This window comes from Gambusia affinis, linkage group LG10, assembly GCF_019740435.1.
Source record: "Gambusia affinis linkage group LG10, SWU_Gaff_1.0, whole genome shotgun sequence".
Classification (NCBI taxonomy): domain Eukaryota; kingdom Metazoa; phylum Chordata; class Actinopteri; order Cyprinodontiformes; family Poeciliidae; genus Gambusia; species Gambusia affinis.
Genome location: NC_057877.1, coordinates 27,970,648 through 27,998,607, shown reverse-complemented (window position 1 = coordinate 27,998,607; position 27,960 = coordinate 27,970,648). Strand labels below are relative to the sequence as shown.

Sequence of the window (27,960 nt, the reverse complement as noted above, 5' to 3'; positions counted from 1 at the left end):
TCACCAGAATCAATGAGAAGAGGGAGTAAAATGTGACCTTTGACCCCTGATAGACCTCAGCTTGAGCTGATGAGGCTTCATCAACTCCTTTGCTTCTGCTAAACCTGGAAACTTCCTTCGTTTGAGGCTAAAACTTCAACTGGGGCAGATTTTAAGGAGGAACTTGGATTTGTTTCTCTGGAACAGGATGAAGCTTTGTGACAAAAAGTCGGCGCTGCTGGGAATCGCAGAAAACATCGAAATGAGGCTTTTCTCTTTAGAAGAAGAAACTGTGACCATGACGATGCAGGAAAAAGAGAACAAACAAACCTCTGAACAGGTTCGTTCTTCAAGATAAAACTTCAGATCTACAGTGTTGGGTATTGAGTAACTTTTTAAAAATATCTACTTTTACTACACTGTAATTTTATTAAGAAGTATTTCTGCTCTTGAGTAAAATTTCTGAAGTTTCTTCACACTGAATGAAAAACAAACAACTAAAAATTCACCAGACACACACACACACACACACACACACACACCTGCAGTTTCTCTTAAAGTTTTCTAAGTTTCTTTATTGAAAGAAACTCATTTGGAAACATTTTTTTACTTGATTTTATTATTCTTTGTTTATGTGAATTATTGTCAGGTTACAGATCAGTTTCTTTCCACAAAAACTTAATAAACATTAACAGAAACTGCAGGTCTGTCTGGTGAATCTTTGATTAAAACGTGTTTGTTGTTCATTCAGTTGGTAGAAAAATTCAGAAATTTAACTCAAATAATAGCAGAAATGCTTCATCATCAAATTACTCAAAGTAAAACTAAAAATATTCCTAAAAGTAATTTCTTTTTTCAAATATGTTACTCAAGTAAATGTAATTGGTTACTCACCAACTCTGCTAAATGTCTCCTAGATAACCAGGTTCAAATGGTTTTAAAGCTAACGCGCTAAATAAACCAGCTATTAGCGGATTAGTTCAATTCCTAATAAGAAAAATTTTAATCTCTTAAGGCCCCAGAAATGCAAAACTGATTAATGTAAATGGTGCATGGTGGTAAAGATAATAATCCTTCTGACTGCCTTTTTTAAAATTTACCGTGACATAATGCCCTTCATTATTCAGCACATCTATGTCTGTCCATTTGTGTAAATATTTTGAATTAGACTCTTTATTTCAAAGTAAAGCAAATTAATTTATCTGGGATGTAAAGAGACATTTTTGTAAAGTTGTTTAGAGGTTACAGTTTCATTGATCAAAGTCACAAACGAGCTAAACAAGCTCTCTTCCTGGAACAGTTTTGGTTTTGCTGTGTTTATATAACCAAGACGATGCCGGTAATTCAGCCTATTTTCTTTTTGGATCATTGGACTGCGTTCATCCATAATGGAGCAAATTTTCTTAGTTACTGTCAACAGAGGAACAAGAAAAGGACGAAACACATTTCCCAGAAAAACTGAATGAATCTGTTTGAGTAAAAGTTAAAATCCTGTCAATTTTTTTAAACTTCAGGCATCCAATACATTTATTTACTCGTCTTGACTAACTCCAGACCCGTTTCCCCTGCTAGACCCAGAGGTTCCAGTACCTGGAGCATCCTCTGGCCCCTGACCTGGAGGAAGAGGAGGAGGAGGAGGAAGACCTGCTAGTCGAGATCAAAACCAAACCACCAGCAGAACCAAAAACTGAACGTCCCGTTGTCAAGGAGACGACTTATTGTTCGCACATCTTCGACATAACAGATGACGCACACATCGAGATGGAGGCAAGAGATGAGAAGAAATGCTTTTTATTTTTCAAGTTAAAATATTCCTATTTTCACATGACGCATGTAAAGTTAAAGTCAGTTTTTCTTTGCTGTCTTCTCCTGTCCTCCAGTCTTTTCCGCCCATCAGGCTTTCTGACATCGAATTGGTCGAGATGAAATCCGGCGACTCTGACTGCGCCGCCCTGGTCAGTCTCAGGTTTTCTCACTTTCTCTTGATCAAATCACAACCACAAGATATCATTTTTAGAAATGTTTTCACTTGGTGCGTAAATGTAACTGTCTCATGATGCTAAACCAGGGGTGGGCACTCCTGGTCCTGGAGGTCCAGGTTCCTGCAACTTTTAGATGTGTCTCTACTTCAACACACCTGAGTCAAATAATGAGGTCATTAGCAGGACTCTGGAGAACCTGGCTGCACTTGGGAGGTGATTCAGCTGTTGGATTCAGGCGTGTTGGACCAGGGAGACGTCTAAGAGTTGCAGGACACCGACCCTCCAGGACCAGGACTGCCCACCCCTGTGTTAAACAGTTTGAATTTGTGCTTCATTTTCACATGAAGCACCAATTTAATAAACAAAACAGAAACGACAAATACAATTAATTGTAAAGTAAATGTAAACAAAGCTGAAAATACCAGGCTGAAGACTTTTATCATCCAGTTTTTGGCAGAAAGAGAGAAAAGAGAAAGATATGAAAACATAATTTATATAAAAAGTAGAGATTTTATGAAATTGTCTAAACTGCTGCAGCACTTTTAATGGTCAGTAATTTGCAGTCAGATCAGAATCCATAGAATAAATGTTTGTCTATCAAAAGGTCAAACTCAACGAGATTTTTTAAAAATTTCTGGAATATTTTTGTTGCACATTTCTGTCGTGTTTTTGGTAGATGTGATGTTTGTTGCAGAGCTGCAGCTTTGCTTCATGTTTTATGTTTCAGTCATCCCCAAACAAACCTCGTCACCTTAAATGGAAGAAACTGAAACCACAGAAGAGCAGACATGTGGTTAAAGACGTGATCTGTCTCCCAAAGGAAAAATACCTGGAGCAGCTGGACAGGTGAGGCCTGGATGTCAACACAATGCATTTTCACATGAAGCACCAATTCATTTAAATATCTAAACTTAAGGCTGCCGCATCCAACTTTTATAAGAAAAAATGTTTTTTACATACTTGTTAAAATTATGTTGTGACCAGAGTTGGGTAGTAACTAGTTACATTTACTCAATTACATTTGAGTAACTTTTTTTTTTTTTAAAGAAATGTACTTTTATAAGTATTTTTACTATGCTGTACTTTTTACTTTTACTTGAGTGATTTTATTATGAAGTATTTCTACTCTAGAGTAAAATTGATAAATTCTCTACCTACGGAACAAAAACAAAACAACAAAAACTAAAATTTGCCAGACAGACACACCTGCAGTTGTTATTAAAGTCTCAAGTTATTCATTGAAAGAAACTGATCTGAAAACATTTTCTTTTGCCTGGTTTAATTTTTTTAAATATGAATTATTGTCATTTTGGTTCTTAAAATACCAAAATTTAAACTTTGGTCCATCTGATTATTAATTAAATGATTAATTTGATGAGTTACTCTAGACGTTTTACCAAATATTTTTTTACTCTTATTTGAATAATTTCTTGGATGTGTACTTTTTACTTGAGTGAAGTATCTTGTAGCAGTGCTACTCTTATTTTAGCATAAATTTGGCTACTACTACAACAAGAACTCTGACTGCCTCTGATATTAGTGAGTGGAAAGCTTCTTTCTGTTGACGATAATCAGAATTTAAATTAAATGAAACGGTATTTTTTACTGTCCTGTACGTTTTACTTTCACGTCACGTGAGTAAAACTGGTGGATTCTCTGGGTTATCACTGCCGCCCACACTCCTGTCCGGTAGGCGGCGGTAAATGCAAATTAAGTTGGTTTGACAACCGCCAGTAAAACACAAAAGAAGAAACAGAAGCCTGCCATCCATGCTAAAAGTAGTTAGCATAGCCACAGATAACGGCAGATAAACGATTTTCCTGTAATAGTGAGTTGTTTTTTCAACATTAGCATATTTATCAGCACACAGGAAGTTGTTTACTAGCTCGAAGACACACACTCTCTCTCTCTTTCGACTGATTGGTTGTTTTTGAGCGGAGCGCTTCATCCGTCACTACAGTTTTAATAAATATGGATCAAACTTATTTTTAAAAGTTACACGCTTCGGCTTTAAGAGTTATCTCTGTAGTGTTATGTCGAGTCAAGGATGTCACCAGTATTGCGTTTGAACGTCTTTAATGTTGAACATAACACCAACACATTCTCGGGCTGCTGAACAGTGTGTAGTCGGCTTTACCGCTCTCCTATATAACGTCACTTCCTTGTTCTACTCCAACGTAACCTTACACATAAAATAGTTCCATTACATTGCAATCTACACAGACAATTAATATATTTGCACAATCTGCTTCTCAGTTCATGTTTGTTCTTTATATTTAAGTAAACAAACGGCTCTGGCGGCTCGCATCACGGTCGACTCCAGCTGGTCAGCCAATCAGATGCAGAGTCGCCTGGCGTCGCTTTTTCAGCCCCAGTTTGTAAAGAAACCAGGACAAAAGTTTTCCTTCACGTATCTACAGGTTGGTGTCGGGTTGTTCTGCTCTAAAATGCGTTTGAACCTCCATTTGAAGCCTGAACGTGTGTGTGTTTCAGAGCGTGCAGAGCGCCAAAGTGCTGTTTGTCCCTGATTGTCCTGCAGAGGGCTGGACTGGAGAGCAAGTCCTCCGGATCAGCGAACACGGTGCTTTGTATATATTTAGTCACCACAGCTTTGAACAGGTACAACACAACATGTTTTAGTTTTTAAATTAATCTTCTGTCTACAGCAGATTTATATCTTCATTATTCATACAAGAATGTCTCAGTACATGATGTGTTCCTGTGCAGGATTAAAAATGCCTTTTAATAAAAATGCCTTTTAAAAGAACGTAGTACACATTTCACTTAGGACTTTTCTGATATCAAAACGTTTTTTATAAGTGTGCCATAATAGTTTAATACTAAGTGCTGTGTTTTCGTTAAGCTGCAGGCAGAAAACATCAGTTTGTGTGTACAGTAATCCTTTATAATACGTCTCACTTAGTGAATTAAGTTACTGAAATAAATGAACTTTTCAATAATATTCTAATTTGTTGAGATGCACCTGTAGTTACTGGAGCTGCATTTAAACTGGTTTCCAGATTGAAGCTGTAATCATTAACTTTAAGATAATTTTGCAAGAATTTATTTTATTTATGTAGCATAAATTTATAACAAATTTCATCTTGAGGCACAAACTCAATTCAGTCCAATTATTCTCATTTATCAAAAAGGTAAGTTCATTATTCAGATTAATTTTAAGAGTTTTTGAATAAAACTTACTGTCGGGGTTTTATTGTTTTATTAAATCAGTGACTAGGTTCCTTACTCAAACAGAAAATTAGAAAATACGTCCAGTGAGTCTCGTTTGTCAGATTAAAAGTATATTTTGTAAAAAAAAATAAAATAAAACAGGTAGGTTTTAGGTGTAAAACATACTTTTTATTAAACCCTTATTTCTGTTTTAAAAAATAGTATTGGTCATATGTAATGCTTTAATTGTAGATGTTTTCAACAGCTTTAAATGGAAAATTATTCTAATTAACAGAAATAAAGGCTTCAAACATCCCCTGGTTTCACTTTGTGATTAACTTCCTAAAATAAAAGAATTTTTCAATAATATTCAACTTTTTTTAATGTGTCTGCAGTATAAAGACTTTGTTACCAATCCAAACAAACTGAATTTGACTCATAAAGATCAAAATGAAGTTTAATTTGTCTGGATTGTTTTTTGTTTTGTTTGCTCCCTCAAGACAATATTTTTTGTGAATTGGTGAAATATTAATGAATTAGATTAAACTAAATTTCTGTCAAGTATATTTAATGTTTTATTTTTTTCTCACTGCACCGCTCAACTTGTTTGTTTTTACACCAACAGGCACAATATGAAAGCAAAGCATCTGTCTTAAAAAGGTAAGAAAACATTGTTTGTGTGAGTGGGAACTTAAAAATGAAATAAATACAGCCGTTTTAAAATTTGAACGTTCACAGGAAGGATTCAGGGTCAAAGGTCAGCAGAAGCAGTCCCGGTCCAGTGGGACAGAACAAGCCTTATGTCTGCCAGGCTCCAGAGAGGGTCAGTTAAAGTCTGATGCAAAATCTGATTGGTCAAAAAGAAAGACTTTCTGTTCACTTCCTGTTTCCTGTGCAGCTCACCCTCAACCTGGACACCATTCTGAGGTTATTCAGACTAGAAAACACAAACGGAGAAACTGTCCTGAAGGTGAGCAGAGGAGACGTCCTTTCTGCTGCCCTGAAGGAGGTCAGGAAACCAGGATTCTGCTTCAGGTCCACACCTGTAGTTTCCTTCAGCGAAGACCAGACGCTCTGCCGTGACGAAGCTCTCAGAGAGTTCTTCAGGTTTGGATTCGCCCCTGGATGTTACGGTTTCAACCACTGATTCACTTTATTCTCGTCATTAACTAGATTAAAATGTATTTAAATCTATTAGAGTCTGCTTAGAGCAGTGTTGTTTTCAGAAACAGTTAACATTTTGAGTTATTTGCAGATTCTGAAAGTGGATTCTAACCTCTCCAATAAAGTCACATAAAAAAAGTTTTTAAAATTATTTACTACCAAGTGTTGTGTACATTAATAACATTTGAGAGCTATTTGTAATATAAAAGAAAAATAGACTTGAGTTGCTTTGGCAGAAACAAAACTTGGCATTAAATATAAAAATTATCCATTTATTATTTCTGTATTTAATTAACTTGAGTCATTTTTAAGTAAATAAGAACAATAGCTGACATGTGAGCAGAGCATTATGAGCAAGAAAAGTGGTAAAAACCAAAGATCGGTTCTGACCAACGGAGATTTGAGTCCGGCCGTTGGCATAGAGCATAGAGCCGGCCGTTCGCATAGAGCCGGCCGGCCGTTCGCATAGAGCCGGCCGGCCGTTCGCATAGAGCCGGCCGGCCGTTCGCATAGAGCCGGCCGGCCGTTCGCATAGAGCCGGCCGGCCGTTCGCATAGAGCGGCCGGCCGTTCGCATAGAGCCGGCCGTTCGCATAGAGCCGGCCGTTCGCATAGAGCCGGCCGTTCGCATAGAGCCGGCCGGCCGTTCGCTCAGCTGGTTTTATTGATCACATAAAAATAATCCTGGAGTTGTTTTCTTTCCACCGGTATCTTCAGTTTTTCTTTGGACAGACCCGGTTTGAAGCGAAATCCATTATTATTTTTAAACACAATCCTTTGGTAAGCTAGCTGGATGCGTCGCACTTTGACCTCAGCTCCCGGTAAATAAACGGTCGTTTACCTGCAGTACCTTGCGGACCAGTAGGGGGCGCCCGCGGACCACAGTTTGAGACTGGTTTGGCTTTGGTGTTGTAGTTTGACCGCCAGACAGCAGGGGGCGCCGCTGGTCCTGTGTGTTTTAATTGGTCATTATCTTTGAGCGATGAAGATTTTACATCCCAAGATGATTTCTTCCGTTCAGGCTGACCCTCCTGGAGCTGCAGCAGAGTTGTGTTTTTGAGGGTCATCCGGAGCGTTTGTTTTTCACCTATGACCTCACAGCGCTGGACGACGGGTCGTATTATGAAGCGGGCGTTCTGATTGGCTGGTCGCTGGCTCATGGAGGACCTGGACCGTGCTGTCTGCACCCCGCCCTCTACCAGGTTCAACAGAAACCATTTCAAATATGAATCTGTTGAAATCTGAAGCTACGCACAAAAACTGAAAGAGCTGAATGTTTTTATTTAATGGTGACGGACTTAAATATGTTTGACTTTTAATACATACATATTTAAAAACGGCACGCTGGCGTTCTGATTAATGGGTTAAATAAAATGTTTATAAATTGCACTTTTTAATCGTGTAGCTACATAAAAAGAATAAAGCATACCAGTAAATATTCATTACTTTTTTTAATGAATATGATTCAACATTATTATTTAATTTAGCTGAAAATGCTTTAGGAAAACAGTCGTCATTTATAATATGATAACAATAAACGAGTTAAAACCACATTTGCATTCAGAACTTGTGCAGATCATTGCATGCACGGTTGCAGCAGGTCATAGTCGTATGAAATGTTTTTCTCTGTTTGTTCCTGCAGCTGATGTGTTGCCAAAGTGCATCTTTGGAGGATTTTAACTGGAGCGACGTCGTTGATGCTGAAGCTCAACTCCGACTGCAGGAGGTGGAGCGCACACACAATCTGAAATCATCCTGATTAACACTCACGGCTTATTTCAATGTTTGTTTATGAAAATATAAATAAAATGCTTAGCCTGCACTGCACATAAATGACAGCTGAGGAGCCAAAAACTATTCTGAAGTAAGAGTAGCACTGCTTCAATATATTTTTACTGAAGTAAAAGTTAAAAGCAGCCGTCAAAGAAATTACTCAAAAAGAGGAAAAATGTATTTGATCAATCATTTAATATTAAAAAATTACATCATCAAATGGACAAAAATAAAAGGATAAGTGGAAATATTATTTTAAGAACCAAAATGACAATAATTCATATAAGTAACAAAACATAATAAAATTGGGCAAAAGAAAATGTTTCTAATTCAGTTTCTTTTGATAAAAAAACTTATGAAACTTTAATAAAAACTGCAGGTGTGTTTGAATTACTGTTTAAAAAATGGTTGATTTTCATTCAGTGGGTAGAAAATCCAGAAATTTTACTCCAGTAAAAGTAAAAAGTAGTAAAAATACTCCTAAAAGTATTTTTTTTCCCAAAAAAAGTTACTTTAACTAGTTACTCCTCTCCTCTGCCGACCCGTTGACTGTCACGTCTGTTTTCTGGGTCAAAGTGAAGCGTTAAATTCATCACAGGGTGACTGTGATCCCGTTGTCGCCCTGTTTTTCTCTGTGGACGTCATGCAGCCTCAGTTTATCGGCCTGAATGAAACTGTGTGTTGTTGCTCTGCTCTCCCAGCTGCAGAGCTGCAGCGACGTGAAGCGTCTCTCTCCCAGCCTGTCTGACTGGCTGTCCGGCTGTGGGATCCATCCGGCCAGTTCCAGAGACGTTTACGCCCGTTTGGTGAAGCACCACGTCTACCACAGGTCTGAGCCTTTCATCTGAACGGCAGCTGTCAGTTTGGTCGGCTGCTGCTGCCAAAAGCTGAGTTTTCAAATCTGTGCAAATATTTGTCAGTATTCTGTTAATGCAAAAACAACAACAACAAAAAACCAGACAGTTTTGCCGTTATGGTTACATCAAATAATAAATGTATGACGGGCGCTGTAAATGTAACAAAAAAACTCAGAAATGCTTAGATTAGGCCGTGCTGCGGTGGTGTAGTGGACAGCGCGACCCACATTTGGAGGCCTTCAGGCCTCAGCGCAGCCGTTGTGGGTTCGATTCCCAGACCCGGCCGACATTTATCCGCATGTCTTCCTCCCTCTTCTTCCCCCCTTCCTGTCAGCCTACTGTCATATAACGGACACTAGAGCCACAAAAGACCCCCTGGTGGGGGGAGGAGGGAAATAAAAAATGCTTATATTAATCTTAGAAATTTTCTAGAAATAAGTGGGAAATTTGTGGAAAAAAATTAAACATTTTTCTGGAAATTAAAAATTTTTTCCTCTAAATTTTGAGTTTTTTTAAAAAACTTTTTATTGCTCAGAATAATTTTTTTAGTTCTTGAAAATTTCTATTGTTTTGACTGAAATTTGGGCCAATATGCCGTCGTGGTTTTGATGCTAATCAAAGAAATTTTCTAGAAAAAGAACGAGAACATTTCTTAAGCTCCAAAAGTTGAAACTGTGCATAAAAAAACCCCTCAGAAATTTTGACTTTAATCTCAGAAAGTTTCTTGAAACATTGAAATTTAAGTTTGAAAAGATGTAAATTTGTGAGGAAAAATGTCAGAAATTAAAAAAATTTAGAAATTCTTTAGAATAGATGTTGAAATCTGAGATTAATCTCAGAAATTGTCTAGAAAAAAAAACAAGGGATTTTCTGAGCTCCAAAAACTCAGAAATTTTGGGATTAATTTTAGAAATGTGAAAGAAGTTCAAATTTCAAGAAGATGTTTGTCTTCTAGAAAATGTCTGAGACTTCATCATTTCAGATTTTTAATTAATTTTTTTGGTAAAAATGTAGTTTTGCGATCTGCAATCCGCCTCATCATAACGCAAAACCTGCTTATCCAAAAAGTTGAGTTTTTTTCTAAATGGTTGTTTCCAAGAACCAAATCTATTTTCTTCATTTCAATTTGGACATTTCTGTGGTTGGTGGAGATGCAGCTCCAGTCTGACTGCCTCCTGAACTCCAGGGTGGCCAGTATGATCTCCCAGTTCCTGGAGGGCTTGAACAGCTGCGGGGGGCTGTGGGATCTGGTCAAGTCGCACTGGGAAACGTTTCTGCCGGTGATGACCGGTTCGGAGCGGCCGGCGCCGAGACTGGAGGCTTTCAGACGCCTCTTCAGGTTCTGCTTCAGCGATCCGGACTCTGACCTGAGGGGAGCTGAGGAAACCACAGCGGCTCAGTGGGAAACCGTCCTAAGGATGGTCAGCGGTGAGCACAGGAACACACACACACACACACACACACACACACCGGCTGAGCTGTGATGAACCGTTAACCAACGTGTTTCCTCCTCATGTTGCATCAGACGGTGAAACGTATTTTTCCTTCGAAGACCTCCTCTTCTTCATCACAGGAACCAATCGTCTTCCTCCTCTTGGTTTCCCCAAATTCATCTCTTTGCGTTTTTACTCACAGGTTGGTGTCGGCGATTAATAATCAGTGATTATTGGTTGGGGGCTGCACAGTGGAGCAGTTGGTAGAGCTGTTGCCTTGCAACAAGAAGGTCCTGGGTTCGATTCCCGGCCCGGGGTCTTTCTGCATGGAGTTTGCATGTTCTCCCTGTGCATGGTGGGTTCTCTCCGGGTTCTCCGGCTTCCTCCCACAGTCCAAAAACATGACTGTCAGGTTAATTGGTTTCTCTAAATTCTCCCTAGGTGTGAGTGTGTGTGTGAATGGTTGTGTGTCCTGTATGTCTCTGTGTTGCCCTGCGACAGACTGGCGACCTGTCCAGGGTGACCCCGCCTCTCGCCCGGGACGCAGCTGGAGAGGAACCAGCAACCCTCCCGACCCCATTTAGGGAAGAAGGGTGTAAAGAAAATGGATGGATGGAGTTCTGAACGCCCGGCGCTGATATTGATGGATTATTGGTGCCAAAAATTACCAGAGTGGTCATGTTACCAGAATAAAGTCGTAATATGAGAATAAACCCATTAGAATAAAGTAATAATATGAGAAAACAGTCATGATGAGAATAAATTCATAAGGGTAAATATGTAATAATATAAAAAACAGCCATAGAAAATCAAGTAATATTAATAAAAGACTAAATTCATAATATTACAGGAATAAAGTTGTAATATTAGAACAATGAAACTGTAATTTTATGAGAAAAAGGTCATGTTGGGGATCTTGTGAAGTTATACTTTCACTATCAGTTTTACAGATGGACGTGATTAATCTGAATAAATATCAGCAAATTATTATCAGACTGTGAAATGAACATAAAAAAAAATAATCCGACAGAAAATGCCAGATTTTTACCTGTTGAACTTTTGTTCTCATTAAAGCAACTTTTTTTTTTTTTTCTAGTAATTTGTTCCTGTTGTGACCTCATTGTCATCATGTCCTGATTTTATTCTCATAATTAAGAATAAATGAATCTCCGTCCGGCCCTGGTGTGTTCAGGCCTTCAGTTACTTTCTATTTCTAAGGTGTGAAGATTTTTCCACTAAACTGGCCCAGACATTTTCCACTTAATGTGACTGAATCTCTCTGTTTGTTTTTATTATTTTTGCCAGGACTCGATCTCGTCCGACCCGATTCTCCCTCACGCTGCTGAGGATTCTCTGGAGCTGTTTCTGCCCAGAGGAGTCCCAGAACCTTTGGACCTGCTGGTGCTGCTGAACAGAACCTTACACACAACTCTGGATGGAAGATGTTTGCATGCAGGCGCAGATCTAATCTCTCCTTAAATTATGACGTAGTTATTCTCACCGATGTCTGAGCATGCATGTTGTCTGCTCAACTCATTTAAAGAGTTTTTCTCCAAACCCTAGATGTTGATTCAAGTCAATTATCACAACAATAAAAATGTTATTCATATACATAATCTTGTAATTCACAGTGTAATTCCACAGTTGGGAATTTGAAGGTGGTCTACATAAAGTTTTATCACTTTTATTTTATTTTTAACATTTAATGTATATTTAATTCTTTGCTCCAAAGTACACTTGTTAAGGTTGCAAAAATGTTGTAATAAAGTTAATTTAAGGTAAATAATCTGCACTTTGCATGAATACGTTTGACAAATGAACCTTGCAGGAGGAAAAATTAAATAATTTTCAAGTAGCCCAGAATATAATAATGTAAATATACTTCAACCCATCCTTATGTACGCTTTGTAGCCTCTGAACCACGCTCTGCAAGATTAAAAATTAAAATTAATACATTGTTCTATATTGTCATTATCGTACACTATCCAATTCAATCTTCAGAGTTTTGTTTATTTAAATTGAAGCCTAAAACATTTAAAACATTCAGGTGAAACTATAAATTATATCTGATTTATTATTTCAGCTGATTAAAAAGCCAAACGGAAAATAAAGCAGAATTTTGTCAACAGTTTGTTTAGTTTTGATTAAAGATGTTTTTCCTTATTGAATGTAAGAAAGTGTCCTGTATAAGTCCTGAAATCATAAACATACCAGTATTATATTTTGTATTTGTATTTTGTCAACAGATATCTTACTAGAAATCTGTACTGAGGCTGTTGGACTGGTTTCTTTTTTTATTGCATATTCCATTTTTATCTGTTTGGATCATTTTCTCTCTCAAGGCTTAAAAAGAGCAGAAAATTCACTTGGAATTTGAAATAAATTAAGATTAAAAGAAAACAAACTCTTTAATTAAATATATATTTAATTAAATATACATTAAATGTCACAAACTACGTAAGTCTTTATTTTTCTGTTTCTATCCAAGCAGAAAAACAAAATAAATATACTGAGATGATATTTAATTCAACTGCACAAGTTTTTTATTTTCTTGAAAATTTCAAATCTAAAAATTTTAGTATTTTTCTTGCAAATTTTTAACTTCTCAAGCTCAGAAAATTCTTTATATTTCCACTTTCACTGGGTTTTTGTATTGAGGTAACATAAAGCTAAACGACTTGCAGTTCACACAAATTCTTTAATTGTACTTTAACTACAAAGCTGAAAAGATTAAAATACAATCAAAATGTATATTAGAATAAATATTATGAAGTAATCAACAAAAACAATTTAGTTCAAAATGAGTTTTAAAATGATTCTACATCAGCAAAAATAAACTCAACTAAATTAGACTGCAGAAAAACAATAAAAAAATAAACATTTGATTAGAAAATGTATATAATTCTTTGTCACATTTTTATTCTAAGACACATTTTTACACTTTGCATAGTCAATTGTGAAAATCAAAATCATTGAGTTCAGAAAAGTTACGTTGAATCTACACAAACTATACAAACGGTATTTCATAAAGGTTTTCCAGAAAGCAGGTTATTTATAAACTGATTAAAACTCAGATTTTCTGTTCCGGACTCTGACATTGAAACAAAAATAATTTCTAACTGTTTTAGACTGGGGGAAGGTTTTCTGACCTAAATTTACAAAATGTTAATATTTAAAATAAGCAAATATTATAAATGTCATTAACAGTTATTGTTTCCAATATATTGATATAGTGGTTAAATAACAGAGAACAGGTTGTGTAGGTGCTGTATTTGTCTAGGGGTTAACTCTAACCCGTTGAATGCTTCGTACCGTCACCTTGTGGGCGGTTCCGTTAAGAAGCTGGTCTCCGAAAAACTAAATGAAGAGAATGAAAGTGTTAATATTTTATGATTTTTAAAAAAAGAAAATCCAAATAATTTGTGGGTTATTCTGGTTCACATACCTGTTCAATGAGATGAACTAGGGTTGCATTGCTGATCTCTCCATAAGATATTAACTTCATGTTTAGATGAGCCAGATACTCCAAACCTGTAGTGATTTTAAAAGTCAGTTGGTCAGTGGATTAATTAAAGAAAATATATGTTGCTTTTTTAAAATTATTTACCGTTAGAAGTTTGACCAGTAGGAGGAGCTGCAGATGTAGATGATAACAAGGTTGTAGTTGTTGGGGCTGAAATTGTAGTTGTTGGAGTGGCTGTTGTTGGTGCAGCAGTTGTTGGTGCTGCAGTTGTAGCTATTGGTGCTGCAGCTGTAGTTGTTGGTGCAGCGGTTGTAGTTGTTGGTGCTGCAGTTGTAGTTGGTGGTTCAGCGGTTGTAGTTGGTGGTTCAGCGGTTGTAGTTGGTGGTTCTGCAGCTGTAGTTGTTGGTGCAGCAGTTGTAGTTGGTGGTTCTGCAGTTGCAGTTGTTGGTGCAGCGGTTGTATTTGGTGGTGCAGCAGTTGTAGCTATTGGGGCTGCGTTTGTAGTTGTTGGTGCTGCAGTTGTAGTTATTGGTGCTGCAGCTGTAGTTGTTGGTGCAGCGGTTGTAGTTGTTGGTGCTGCAGTTGTAGTTGGTGGTTCAGCGGTTGTAGTTGGTGGTGCAGCAGTTGTTGGTGCTGCAGTTGTAGTTGGTGGTGCAGCAGTTGTAGTTGGTGGTTCTGCAGTTGCAGTTGTTGGTGCAGCGGTTGTATTTGGTGGTGCAGCAGTTGTAGCTATTGGGGCTGCGTTTGTAGTTGTTGGTGCTGCAGTTGTAGTTATTGGTGCTGCAGCTGTAGTTGTTGGTGCAGCGGTTGTAGTTGTTGGTGCTGCAGTTGTAGTTGGTGGTTCAGCGGTTGTAGTTGGTGGTGCAGCAGTTGTAGTTGTTGGTGCTACAGCTGTAGTTGTTGGGGCAGCGGTTGTAGTTGTTGGGGTGGCTGTTGTTGGTGCAGCAGTTGTTGGTGCTGCAGTTGTAGTTGGTGGTGCTGCAGTTGTAGTTGGTGGTTCAGCGGTTGTAGTTGGTGGTGCAGCAGTTGTAGTTGTTGGTGCTACAGCTGTAGTTGTTGGGGCAGCGGTTGTAGTTGTTGGGGTGGCTGTTGTTGGTGCAGCAGTTGTTGGTGCTGCAGTTGTAGTTGGTGGTGCAGCGGTTGTAGTTGGTGGTGCAGCAGTTGTAGTTGTTGGGGCTGCGGTTGTAGTTGTTGGTGCTGCAGTTGTAGTTGTTGGTGCTGCAGTTGTAGTTGGTGGTGCGGTTGTAGTTGGTGGTGCAGCAGTTGTAGTTGTTGGGGCTGCGGTTGTAGTTGTTGGGGTGGTTGTTGTTGGTGCAGCAGTTGTTGGTGCTGCAGTTGTAGTTGGTGGTGCAGCAGTTGTAGTTGTTGGGGCTGCGGTTGTAGTTGTTGGTGCAGCGGTTGTAGTTGTTGGGGTGGTTGTTGTTGGTGCAGCAGTTGTTGGTGCTGCAGTTGTAGTTGGTGGTGCAGCAGTTGTAGTTGGTGGTTCTGCAGTTGCAGTTGTTGGTGCAGCGGTTGTATTTGGTGGTGCAGCAGTTGTAGCTATTGGGGCTGCGTTTGTAGTTGTTGGTGCTGCAGTTGTAGCTGTTGGTGCTGCGGTTGTAGTTGTTGGTGCAGCAGTTGTAGCTGTTGGTGCTGCGTTTGTAGTTGTTGGTGCTGCAGTTGTAGCTGTTGGTGCTGCGGTTGTAGTTGTTGGGGTGGCTGTTGTTGGTGCAGCAGTTGTTGGTGCTGCCGTTGTAGTTGGTGGTGCAGCAGTTGTAGCTGTTGGTGCTGCGTTTGTAGTTGTTGGTGCTGCAGTTGTAGCTGTTGGTGCTGCGGTTGTAGTTGTTGGGGTGGCTGTTGTTGGTGCAGCAGTTGTTGGTGCTGCCGTTGTAGTTGGTGGTGCAGCAGTTGTAGCTGTTGGTGCTGCGTTTGTAGTTGTTGGTGCTGCAGTTGTAGCTGTTGGTGCTGCGGTTGTAGTTGTTGGGGTGGCTGTTGTTGGTGCAGCAGTTGTTGGTGCTGCCGTTGTAGTTGGTGGTGCAGCAGTTGTAGCTGTTGGTGCTGCGTTTGTAGTTGTTGGTGCAGCCGTTGTATTTGTTGGGGCAGCGGTTGTAGTTGTTGGGGTGGCTGTTGTTGGTGCAGCAGTTGTTAGTGCAGCAGTTGTAGCTGTTGGTGCTGCGGTTGTAGTTGTTGGGGTGGCTGTTGTTGGTGCAGCAGTTGTTGGTGCTGCCGTTGTAGTTGGTGGTGCAGCAGTTGTAGCTGTTGGTGCAGCCGTTGTATTGGTTGGGGCTGCGGTTGTAGTTGTTGGTGCTGCAGTTGTAGTTGTTGGTGCTGCAGTTGTAGTTGTTGGGGCTGCGGTTGTAGTTGTTGGTGCTGCAGTTGTAGTTGTTGGTGCTGCAGTTGTAGTTGGTGGTGCAGCAGTTGTAGTTGGTGGTTCTGCAGTTGCAGTTGTTGGTGCAGCGGTTGTATTTGGTGGTGCAGCAGTTGTAGCTATTGGTGCTGCGGTTGTAGTTGTTGGTGCTGCGGTTGTAGTTGTTGGTGCAGCAGTTGTAGCTGTTGGTGCTGCGTTTGTAGTTGTTGGTGCAGCAGTTGTAGCTGTTGGTGCTGCGTTTGTAGTTGTTGGTGCTGCAGTTGTAGCTGTTGGTGCTTGGTTAGTAGTTGTTGGGGTGGCTGTTGTTGGTGCAGCAGTTGTTGGTGCTGCCGTTGTAGTTGGTGGTGCAGCAGTTGTAGCTGTTGGTGCTGCGTTTGTAGTTGTTGGTGCTGCAGTTGTAGCTGTTGGTGCTGCGGTTGTAGTTGTTGGTGCAGCAGTTGTAGCTGTTGGTGCTGCGTTTGTAGTTGTTGGTGCTGCAGTTGTAGCTGTTGGTGCTGCGGTTGTAGTTGTTGGGGTGGCTGTTGTTGGTGCAGCAGTTGTTGGTGCTGCCGTTGTAGTTGGTGGTGCAGCAGTTGTAGCTGTTGGTGCTGCGTTTGTAGTTGTTGGTGCTGCAGTTGTAGCTGTTGGTGCTGCGGTTGTAGTTGTTGGGGTGGCTGTTGTTGGTGCAGCAGTTGTTGGTGCTGCCGTTGTAGTTGGTGGTGCAGCAGTTGTAGCTGTTGGTGCTGCGTTTGTAGTTGTTGGTGCTGCAGTTGTAGCTGTTGGTGCTGCGGTTGTAGTTGTTGGGGTGGCTGTTGTTGGTGCAGCAGTTGTTGGTGCTGCCGTTGTAGTTGGTGGTGCAGCAGTTGTAGCTGTTGGTGCTGCGTTTGTAGTTGTTGGTGCAGCCGTTGTATTTGTTGGGGCAGCGGTTGTAGTTGTTGGGGTGGCTGTTGTTGGTGCAGCAGTTGTTAGTGCAGCAGTTGTAGCTGTTGGTGCTGCGGTTGTAGTTGTTGGGGTGGCTGTTGTAGGAGCAGCAGGTGGTGGTGATGGCGTTGTTGTTGGTGGTGCAGCAGTTGTAGCTGTTGGTGCAGCCGTTGTATTGGTTGGGGCTGCGGTTGTAGTTGTTGGTGCTGCAGTTGTAGTTGTTGGTGCTGCAGTTGTAGTTGTTGGGGCTGCGGTTGTAGTTGTTGGTGCTGCAGTTGTAGTTGTTGGTGCTGCAGTTGTAGATGTTGGTGCTGCTGTTGTAGTTGGTGGTTCTGCAGTTGCAGTTGTTGGTGCATTGTATTTGGTGGTGCAGCAGTTGTAGCTATTGGTGCTGGTTGTAGTTGTTGGTGCTGCGGTTGTAGTTGTTGGTGCAGCAGTTGTAGCTGTTGGTGCTGCGTTTGTAGTTGTTGGTGCAGCAGTTGTAGCTGTTGGTGCTGCGTTTGTAGTTGTTGGTGCTGCAGTTGTAGCTGTTGGTGCTGCGGTTGTAGTTGTTGGGGTGGCTGTTGTTGGTGCAGCAGTTGTTGGTGCTGCCGTTGTAGTTGGTGGTGCAGCAGTTGTAGCTGTTGGTGCTGCGTTTGTAGTTGTTGGTGCTGCAGTTGTAGCTGTTGGTGCTGCGGTTGTAGTTGTTGGGGTGGCTGTTGTTGGTGCAGCAGTTGTTGGTGCTGCCGCCAGTAGTTGGTGCAGCAGTTGTAGCTGTTGGTGCTGCGTTTGTAGTTGTTGGTGCTGCAGTTGTAGCTGTTGGTGCTGCGGTTGTAGTTGTTGGGGTGGCTGTTGTTGGTGCAGCAGTTGTTGGTGCTGCCGCCAGTAGTTGCTGGTGCAGCAGTTGTAGCTGTTGGTGCTGCGTTTGTAGTTGTTGGTGCAGCCGTTGTATTTGTTGGGGCAGCGGTTGTAGTTGTCGGGGTGGCTGTTTTTGGTGCAGCAGTTGTTGGTGCTGCAGTTGTAGTTGGTGGTGCAGCGGTTGTAGTTGGTGGTGCAGCAGTTGTATTTGTTGGGGCAGCGGTTGTAGTTGTCGGGGTGGCTGTTGTTGGTGCAGCAGTTGTTGGTGCAGCAGTTGTAGCTGTTGGTGCTGCGGTTGTAGTTGTTGGGGTGGCTGTTGTTGGTGCAGCAGTTGTTGGTGCTGCCGTTGTAGTTGGTGGTGCAGCAGTTGTAGTTGTTGGGGCTGTGGTTGTAGTTGTTGAACCTGTAGTTGTAGTTGTTGGGGCTGTAGTTGTAGTTGTTGGGGCTGTGGTTGTAGTTGTTGAAGCTGCAGTTGTAGTTGTTGGTGCTGCAGTTGTAGTTGTTGGTGCAGCGGTTGTAGTTGTTGGGGTGGCTGTTGTTGGTGCTGCCGTTGTAGTTGGTGGTGCAGCAGTTGTAGCTGTTGGTGCTGCGTTTGTAGTTGGCGGTGCTGCAATTGTAGCTGTTGGTGCTGCGGTTGTAGTTGTTGGGGTGGCTGTTGTTGGTGCTGCAGTTGTAGTTGTTGGAACAGCAGTTGTAGTTGTTGGGGTTGCTGTTATTGGTGCAGCAGTTGTTGGTGCAGCAGTTGTAGCTGTTGGTGCTGCGGTTGTAGTTGTTGGTGCTGCAGTTGTAGCTGTTGGTGCTGCGTTTGTAGTTGTTGGTGCTGCAGTTGTAGCTGTTGGTGCAGCCGTTGTATTTGTTGGGGCAGCGGTTGTAGTTGTCGGGGTGGCTGTTGTTGGTGCAGCAGTTGTTGGTGCTGCAGTTGTAGTTGGTGGTGCAGCGGTTGTAGTTGGTGGTGCAGCAGTTGTAGTTGTTGGTGCTGCAGCTGTAGTTGTTGGTGCAGCGGTTGTAGTTGTTGGGGTGGCTGTTGTTGGTGCAGCAGTTGTTGGTGCAGCAGTTGTAGCTGTTGGTGCAGCGGTTGTATTTGGTGGTGCAGCAGTTGTAGCTATTGGGGCTGCGGTTGTAGTTGTTGGTGCAGTAGTTGTTGGTGCTGCAGTTGTAGTTGGTGGTGCAGCAGTTGTCGTTGTTGGTTCTGCAGTTGCAGTTGTTGGTGCAGCGGTTGTAGTTGTTGGGGTGGCTGTTGTTGGTGCAGCAGTTGTTGGTGCAGCAGTTGTAGCTGTTGGTGCTGCGGTTGTAGTTGTTGGTGCTGCAGTTGTAGTTGGTGGTGCAGCGGTTGTATTTGGTGGTGCTGCAGTTGTAGTTGGTGGTGCAGCGGTTGTATTTGGTGGTGCAGCAGTTGTAGCTATTGGGGCTGTGGTTGTTGTTGTTGGTGCAGAAGTTGTTGGTGCTGCAGTTGTAGTTGGTGGTGCAGCTGTTGTGGCTGATGGTCGTTACTTCAAGTTGTTACATTTAATCACCATATATATATATATATATATATATATATATATATATATATATATATATATATATATACATATATATATATATACATATATATATACATATATATATACATATATATATATATACATATATATATACATATATATATATATACATATATATATACATATATATATATTAGCTGGCAGGATAGCTCAATAGATAAGTCAGCGGGGTTTTCACCCGATCGACCGGGTTCAATCCAGGTCGAAACCGAAAAAAGGGCGCTATCCTGTCTGGGTCCTTAGGCAAGATCCTTCGAGCTACAGCCTACCTCATAACATGAGAGACACAAAGAAGCAAGGAAACATGCCGGCTCAGACGTCGCCCGGCCAAACAAGGTCTGCGTCAGGTGCTGGGGAACCAGAGCACCTTGATGATAAATGGGCTACTGGGACAGCAGGCGGAAATGGGCAAGAGATGAAAACTTGGATCTGTTGGAATGTTACTACTCAAGTAGCCCCGATCGGAGGGGCTATATGCAAAGACTGAGGGAGGAATGGTTACTCGACATCCCCAGTCCACACTAAGTGCTAAACAGCTAGTAGCTCAGTGTTCCAACATCCGCAAAGCGGCAGCTACTATCACAGCTTGAGATTGACGAGTACAACACAAAGCGCTTCTGGCGAAAAGGAGGAACCTGGATGTCAGAGAGGGCGGGGCTTAACTACAAGCCCCCGCCCAGAGAGGGAATATGCAGCCACAATGATGGAAACAGAGCTGAACGAGGCTGCAACAGACCTGAGAAATAGAATCATGGCAGGAATGACAGACAGACCTCCTCGGCGCCAATTACAACGGCTGAGTGAAATACCATCAGAAAGTCTCATTGAGAATGTGAATGCAGCAGTGAGAACAATCCCTACCAATACCATAACAGAAACCAACGAGCTGATTTACAACGCAGCATCAGTGATCCTTGAGTTGCTTGGCTATAAGAATAACAATGACAATAACAAATACCCACCATGGAAAAGACGGTTAGAGAGTAAAATCAAGGCAACAAGGAGGGAAGTGAGCCAACTATCAGAGCTCCATAAGGGAACAACAAAAAGACCAATACCCAAGAAGTACAGCCAGATGCACATACCTGAAGCACTCGAAACTGCCAAACAGAGACTCCAGGCCTTGGCCAGCCGCCTAAAGAGATACACAAGGGAGAAGGAATCCAGAAGGATTAACAGGCTCTTCTCCACCCAACCAGCTAAAGTGTACTCTCAGTGGCAGGGGAATAACAAGGCTGGAGACCCACCAAAGCTGGAGACAGAACAATACTGGAAAAGCATATGGGAAAGGGAGGCGTCCCACAACAGCAATGCAAAGTGGCTGATCTCTCTACGAGATGACCACAGCAAACTCCCTGAGCAAAATCCGGTAACCATCACTGTGGCAGATGTCCAAGAAAGAGTCTCAGGTATGAAGAACTGGACAGCACCAGGGCCAGACAAGATCCATGGCTACTGGCTAAAGAAACTGACTGCCCTACATGAGCGACTGGCAGACCAAATGAACCAGCTGCTACAGAACGGGAACCACCCTGAATGGTTAACTGAAGGGCGCACAATCCTGATCCAGAAGGATCCAACAAAGGGCCCGGTCCCATCTAACTACCGACCAATAACCTGTCTCTCCACAACCTGGAAGCTCATGTCAGGCATCATAGCGGCTATGATCTGTCGTGCTCAATACATGAGCACGACACAGAAGGGCATCGGGGTGAATAGCAGAGGAGCCAAACACCAACTCCTTGTAGACCACACAGTTGCCAGAGACTGCAAAACCCGACACACCAACCTGTGCACGGCTTGGATTGATTACAAGAAAGCCTATGACTCAATGCCACACACTTGGATCATCGAATGCTTAGAGATGTACAACATCAACAGAACCTTGAGAACCTTCATTGCAAACTCAATGGGGCTGTGGAAGACCACCCTTGAAGCCAACTGCAAGCCACTTGCACAAGTATCCATCAAATGTGGCATATACCAAGGAGATGCGCTGTCCCCGCTACTGTTCTGCATAGGCCTGAACCCCCTCAGCCAAATCATCAACAAGACTGGCTACGGATACCGACTCAAGAATGGAGCCAACATCAGCCACCTCCTCTACATGGATGACATCAAGCTGTATGCCAAGAGCGAGCGAGACATAGACTCACTGATCCACACCACCAGGATATACAGCACGGACATTGGGATGTCATTCGGACTAGAGAAGTGTGGTCGGATGGTTACAAAGAGAGGGAAGGTCATCCGCACAGAAGGGATCTCACTCCCAGAAGGAACAATAGCAGACATAGAGGAAGGTTACAAATACCTGGGAATATCACAAGCAAATGGCAACCTTGATGAGATCACAAGAAAAAGAGCCACAACCAAATACCTCCAACGAATAAGACAAGTCCTGAGAAGCCAGCTCAATGGCAAGAACAAGATCCGTGCAATAAACAGCTATGCCCTACCAGTAATCAGGTACCCTGCAGGAATAATTAGCTGGCCAAAGGAGGAGATACAGGCCACAGATGTTAAGACCCGGAAACTACTAACAATGCACGGAGGGTTCCACCCCAAATCCAGCACACTGAGACTCTACACGAACCGCAAAGAAGGAGGCAGAGGACTAGTGAGTGTGAGAACCACTATCCAAGACGAGACATCCAAGATCCATAGATACATCAGGGACAAAGCCTCAACAGACAATGTGCTCAGTGAATGTCTCAAACAATGGGGAACAGAACCTGAGGTGCCGGAGGAACCATCATGGGAGGACAAGCCCTGCATGGGATGTACCACCGCAACAACCAAGTGGCTGACATCAGAAAGTCCTACCAATGGCTGGAAAAAGCTGGACTGAAGGACAGCACAGAGGCCCTCATCATGGCGCCCAGGAACAGGCCCTAAACACCAGAGCAATTGAGGCCCAGATCTACCACACCAGACAAGACCCAAGGTGTAGGTTGTGCAAGGAGGCCCCTGAGACAGTCCAACACATAACAGCAGGGTGCAAGATACTGGCAGGGAAAGAATACATGGAACGACACAACCAAGTGGCAGGCATAGTGTACAGAAACATCTGTGCAGAATATGGACTGGAACCCCCAAGATCAAAGTGGGAAACACCCCCGAAGATAGTGGAGAATGACCGAGCTAAGATCCTGTGGGACTTCCAGATCCAGACAGACAAAATGGTGAGGGCGAACCAACCAGACATAGTCGTGGTGGATAAACAACAGAGGAAAGCCGTTGTGGTGGATGTGGCAATACCAAGTGACTGCAACATCAGGAAAAAGGAGCATGAAAAACTAGAGAAATACCAGGGCCTAAGGGAGGAACTGGAGAGGGCCTGGAAGGTGAAGACCACAGTGGTGCCTGTGGTCATCAGGACCCTCGGGGCAGTCACCCCCAAACTGGAACAGTGGCTACAACAGATCCCAGGAACAACATCAGACATCTCAGTCCAGAAATGTGCAGTCCTAGGCACAGCCAAGATACTGCGCAGAACCCTCAAGCTCCCAGGCCTCTGGTAGAGGACCCGAGCTAAGAGGAAGAAGAATCACCACCCGCGGTGGGTGAGAAGGGAATTTTTTTATATATATATATATACATATTATCCCCCCTTACTTATAATCTTGCTTCTATTTTACATGGGAAGATTTTCATTTAGATTTTTCACCCCATTTCTCTCGTCTTACCATTTAAAAAACTTCCTGATTATTTTGATGACTTTTAAAACAGTTTCATGAGATCGTTCTTCTGTGTATCATGGTGAGAAGAATTGGACCGACTCCTAGATTTCTCCAGTGCAAATATTTTCAACAATTTAAATTTTCTTGGCTTGATGTCTTAGTGTGTGATTTGTGACATGTTACCAATCAGAATGCAATGTGACCCAAACACAGAGAAGAATCTATAATACACTGAGGACAAAATACAGAAATCCTGGTACACATCGTTTTTTGTCTGGCAGATGTATTACACAAACTTTACATTTTATAGTTTTTTGTGTTTAATTACCTGTCTCTGGTAATGTTCTGTTTTCAGTTGTGTAAATTGATATAAACATTTTTACAATATCATATAGTTCACAAACTCTCGCCGTTGCTTCTTTCCAGCCTGCCATGTTTGGGACGGCGACGGCGTTTGTGAGAGTTTCTGTCTGACATCTGAACATTGCTGAGTGAAAATCAGTTTGCAACATGATAAATCCCACGTTCAAATCGGTTAAGATTTTTTTATCGTCACGTCTCTCAAGTTTGGAAAATCAACCAACAATTTTATAAACCAGGCATTACTAATTTAAATTAACCCAATAAATATATTCACTCTTAGAAAATCTTTAACTACTTTAAAGAAAATGTTTTTCATTTTTTCAAGGTTGATAAATCCTATTTTTTCTTTTATTATTTTAAGTTATATGAAGAACACAAACAATGACAAAAATAGAATTTGTGAATATCTACCTTCTCCCGAAGTTGCATGAATAAATCCAAGAAGGCAAAAGAAAACAATGATTTTATCATCCATGGTGAATAAAATGTGTGTCCTTCACACAGTTCTTCACAGAAGCATAATCTCATATTGGCACACCTGATTATGTTTGTGGATTTCTCCACCCACAACAATAAAAAGGCAGTGGCGTGTCATTACTGTGTTTTGTTATTGTCTAATATCCTAAAAACAATGAGTAAGGTCACAAGAGAAAGGATAAAGTAAGGTAAAAATAAACAACAACAAATTCACCATTCAGGATAAACTGGATTATTACAAGTAATTATTTCAAGACTGGAAATTTAAAAAGCCTTTTATTACATTATATTTTACATATTTTTCTCATGTTAATAATACATACTTGGCTGGTTTCAAGTAAAGTAGCGTATTTTCATTTTCCATAACATCAACCAAATAACCACCGTAGATACATATAGAGCATGTAAAAGAAAATAAAGTGTTAGCTCATTAAATCATCAAAACATTTTTAAATGTTAATAATGAAAATGTTCAGAAAAAGAAACTCAAGTGACCAAAAGCAAACAAGCACAGATACTGGTTTTACTCAATAACACAAAAACCAACCATTGATGATCTCCCTAACCACTGCCGCTTATTTTTCAAAAATACGATTTGCTAAGTTCAAATAATTCAAACATGCTGTTGATTATCTGATTGAGTTTTATGACTCAGGTATTGTAGTACAAAGTACCAGGATTTTCCTTCAGAGATGCCATTACTCTGTAAGCAAAGCTTTTCCTGGAAATCTGCAGTGAGGTTGTCAAACAGGTTTCTGTCTTATTCACACTGACTTCATTTAGCATCAGATTGTTTTCTTATCTGTCACATGAAATATCAAGATGATCTAAAAAGATACAGATTCTGGTATCGCAACTTTAAGATGTGGCACCAAAACAGAAATAATCAGAGTTTATTAGTTACAAAACTATTTGGTGAGAAAAAAGTTGGACTGAATCCAAAGCTTATGTAATTGTTCACATTTTTAAACAGTAATAAGTTCTAACCATTCTTCATTCTTCATTTAAGCAGCTGGTGAGACGTTTTCTTGGAGATTAATATCTGCTGAATGATCAGGTCAATTAATTACAACTGTTTACAATTAATAAGGAAGACGTTTCTGCATAATTGGTCCTTTAATGTTGTGGGTAATCGGAGTTAGTTAGTAACCAGTTACATTTACTCAATTACATTTACATGAGTAACTTTTTTGAGGAAATGTACTTGTAGGAGTATTATTTTTTTTTTTTTTTTTTTTTTTTTTTTTTTTAACCAAAGATCGCTTTTATCAATGTATTACAGATGAAGGCAGATCTGATCTGAAGGAGAGTTCAGCTGATGCATGAAGGTCTATGACAACTATGGTGAACAGATGAAACAGTTCAGTAAGCTATCCTTCCAAATAGGCAAAAAATAATAATAATAAAAAAAAACACTTTCAAATATTTGGATTACAGATCAGTGAAATTCATTGAAGTTTAAAATTTCGATCACATAGCAAAACAGGACTTCACTTCTAAAATAAGCAGGTTGGGGTTGATGTTGGGCATGGTGAAGCTAGATGAGGTCGGCCACATTCATGGGCATCTCTTCCACGGTGGTGTTGTAGAATGTTTCAATATCCCTCAGGGTTCGTTTGTCGTCCTCGGTCACCATGTTGATGGCTACTCCTTTCCTGCCAAAGCGACCGCCACGACCAATCCTGTGAATGTAGTTTTCTCTGTTGGTTGGCAGGTCATAGTTGATAACCAGGGACACCTGCTGAACATCAATCCCTCTGGCCAGCAGGTCAGTGGTGATCAGAACTCTACTGGAACCAGAGCGAAACTCCCTCATGATCAAGTCTCTCTCCTTCTGGTCCATGTCGCCGTGCAGAGCAGAGACGGTGAAGTCTCTGGCATGCATCTTCTCAGTCAGCCAGTCTACTTTCCTCCTGGTGTTGATGAAGATGACTGCTTGTGTGATCGTCAGGGTTTCATACAAGTCGCACAGTGTGTCCAGCTTCCACTCCTCTTTCTCCACATTGATGTAGAACTGGCGAATGCCCTCCAGGGTCAGCTCCTCCTTCTTCACCAGGATCCGGATGGGTTCCCGCATAAATTTCTTTGTGACGTCCAAGACATTAGCTGGCATTGTGGCCGACAGGAGGACAACCTGGATGTTGCTGGACAATTTCTGGAAGATCTCATAGATTTGGTCCTTGAATCCTCGACTCAGCATCTCATCGGCCTCATCAAGCACAAACATCTTGATGTTTTTGGACGAGAGATTTTTACGAGTCAGCATGTCAAAGACTCGCCCAGGGGTTCCCACCACGATGTGGGGGGCTTCAGCCTGCAGCTTCTGGACCTCACTGCGGATGTTGGTGCCTCCAATGCAGGCGTAGCAACTGGCTCCCATGTAGTCACCCAGGGCTAGCACCACTTTCTGAATCTGCTGTGCCAGCTCCCTGGTAGGAGCCAGAACCAGCGCCTGGGTGGCTTTCATCTCCACATCAATCTGCTGGAGAATGGAAATGGCAAAGGTGGCAGTCTTCCCAGTGCCAGACTGGGCCTGAGCAATCACATCATAACCCTTGATACAAGGGATAATAGCCCTTTGCTGAATAGCAGATGGCTTCTCAAAACCATAGGCATAAATTCCCCTGAGCAGAGCTTCGCGCAAGTTCATCTCATCGAAACTGTCCACGATCTGGTTCCGGTTGCTCTCGATGATGCCATCTGGCTCCATGCCCTCTGGGCCAATATCCCTGTTTTCATAGTCAGCCGACATATTTCCAAAAAAAGCGGAGTATTTTTACTATACTATACTTTTGTACTTTTACTTGAGTATTTTTATTACTTGTGAGTAAAATTTCTGGAGTTTCTTCCTGCTGAATAAAAATAAATTTGTTTTAACCAAGAATTCACCAGACAGACACACACCTGCAGTTTCTGTTGAGATTTCATAAGTTTTTTAATGACAAAACTGATTTGTAAAATTTTTCTTTTGCCCAAATTTTATTATTTATATGAATTATTGTCATTTTGGTCCTTAAAATACCCAAATTTCCACCTAATTTTATATTTTGGTTCGTCCAATGTCATTTTTAAATACTAAATGATTGATAATTTGATCCGTTACTTATTACTTGAGACTTTTTACTACTTTAATGTATGCGTAAACATACAACGGCAATACACTGCAAAAATACAATTCAAAAATTCAAAACGTTTTTTTTAGAAAACTTTTGATATTAATCTAAATATTAGATTGTTTTCTATCAAATTTAATTGCTTTCTCTAGAAAATTACTCTCAAAAATATTTGCCACAATTTACTGCTCACTACTACTTTAATTTTGCATGTTTGCTGTATGAAAAGAAAGCCATGTAGATTTCAGTTTCTTTTTTGGCTCAGTTGAATAAATTTATTTTCACTTGTAAAAACAGGATTTGTACTTTACAATTTTCTGTGTAAGAAAATTATGTTGGGAAAAACTATTTCAGTTTCCATCTGCATCTACGGACCAAAACTGTATAATTTTTGAATTGCAGTTGGAGGCCGCCCAAAGTCAGTCCAAGGTGCCACAAATGGGCCCCGGCCACCCTTTGGACACCCCTGGTTTAGATACTCAAAACTGACTGGATTTAAGGAGATTAGCTGCTAGAATTGAAAACCAAATCAGAATTAACCGTGATATGATTGAGAGATTGGATTTGTTGAACCAGGCTTTTGGAATACCGCCCTACCACACCAAGTGTTAATATCTAAAATAAGGCTGAAAACATACATAATGTGACAAATTAGTTGATATATTGGTTGAATAATGCTGCCAACATGTAAATGCTGTATTTCTCCGATCCAGTCTGCGATGTTCTATGGGTTAACTCTAACTCTACGAATGCTTCGTACAGTCACTGCATGAGCTGTTCCAGGAGGAAGATGGTCTTCAAAAAACTAAATGAAGAAATTAAAATGTTGTCAGATGAGATTTGATTAAATAAAAAAGCCAAGAAACAATTTG

The 27,960-nt window shown here is 41.2% G+C and overlaps 2 protein-coding genes and 1 long non-coding RNA gene across 4 annotated transcripts; 1 reads left to right on the top strand and 2 right to left on the bottom strand.

Moving 5' to 3' along the window:
- Positions 1 to 10: 10 nt before the first annotated feature.
- LOC122838803 lies at positions 11 to 12,682 on the top strand. Of its 2 annotated transcripts, XM_044129757.1 has the most exons (15): positions 14 to 319; positions 1,552 to 1,746; positions 1,860 to 1,934; positions 2,689 to 2,807; positions 4,243 to 4,381; positions 4,455 to 4,580; positions 5,758 to 5,792; positions 5,871 to 5,955; positions 6,031 to 6,239; positions 7,317 to 7,497; positions 7,938 to 8,021; positions 8,770 to 8,897; positions 10,112 to 10,353; positions 10,451 to 10,560; positions 11,664 to 12,682. In XM_044129757.1, exons 1-15 carry the CDS (start codon positions 188 to 190, stop codon positions 11,835 to 11,837), a joined length of 2,034 nt encoding a protein of 677 aa, XP_043985692.1. In that variant the 5' UTR covers positions 14 to 187; the 3' UTR covers positions 11,838 to 12,682. The 2 variants fall into 2 exon arrangements, with proteins under 2 accessions (XP_043985693.1, XP_043985692.1); XM_044129758.1 differs by lacking the exons at positions 10,451 to 10,560; positions 11,664 to 12,682 and having other exon boundaries at positions 11 to 319; positions 10,083 to 10,186.
- Positions 12,683 to 13,042: 360 nt separating this feature from the next.
- Positions 13,043 to 14,184, bottom strand: LOC122838890. Its single transcript, XR_006371963.1, has 3 exons — positions 13,966 to 14,184; positions 13,804 to 13,889; positions 13,043 to 13,715 (listed from the first exon to the last, which is right to left on the bottom strand). It is a non-coding gene; the product is annotated as an uncharacterized LOC122838890 (long non-coding RNA).
- Positions 14,185 to 25,400: 11,216 nt separating this feature from the next.
- On the bottom strand, positions 25,401 to 26,727 carry LOC122838340 (eukaryotic initiation factor 4A-I-like). Its single transcript, XM_044128913.1, has one exon. It carries the CDS (start codon positions 26,725 to 26,727, stop codon positions 25,513 to 25,515), a length of 1,215 nt encoding a protein of 404 aa, XP_043984848.1. The 3' UTR covers positions 25,401 to 25,512.
- Positions 26,728 to 27,960: the final 1,233 nt, after the last annotated feature.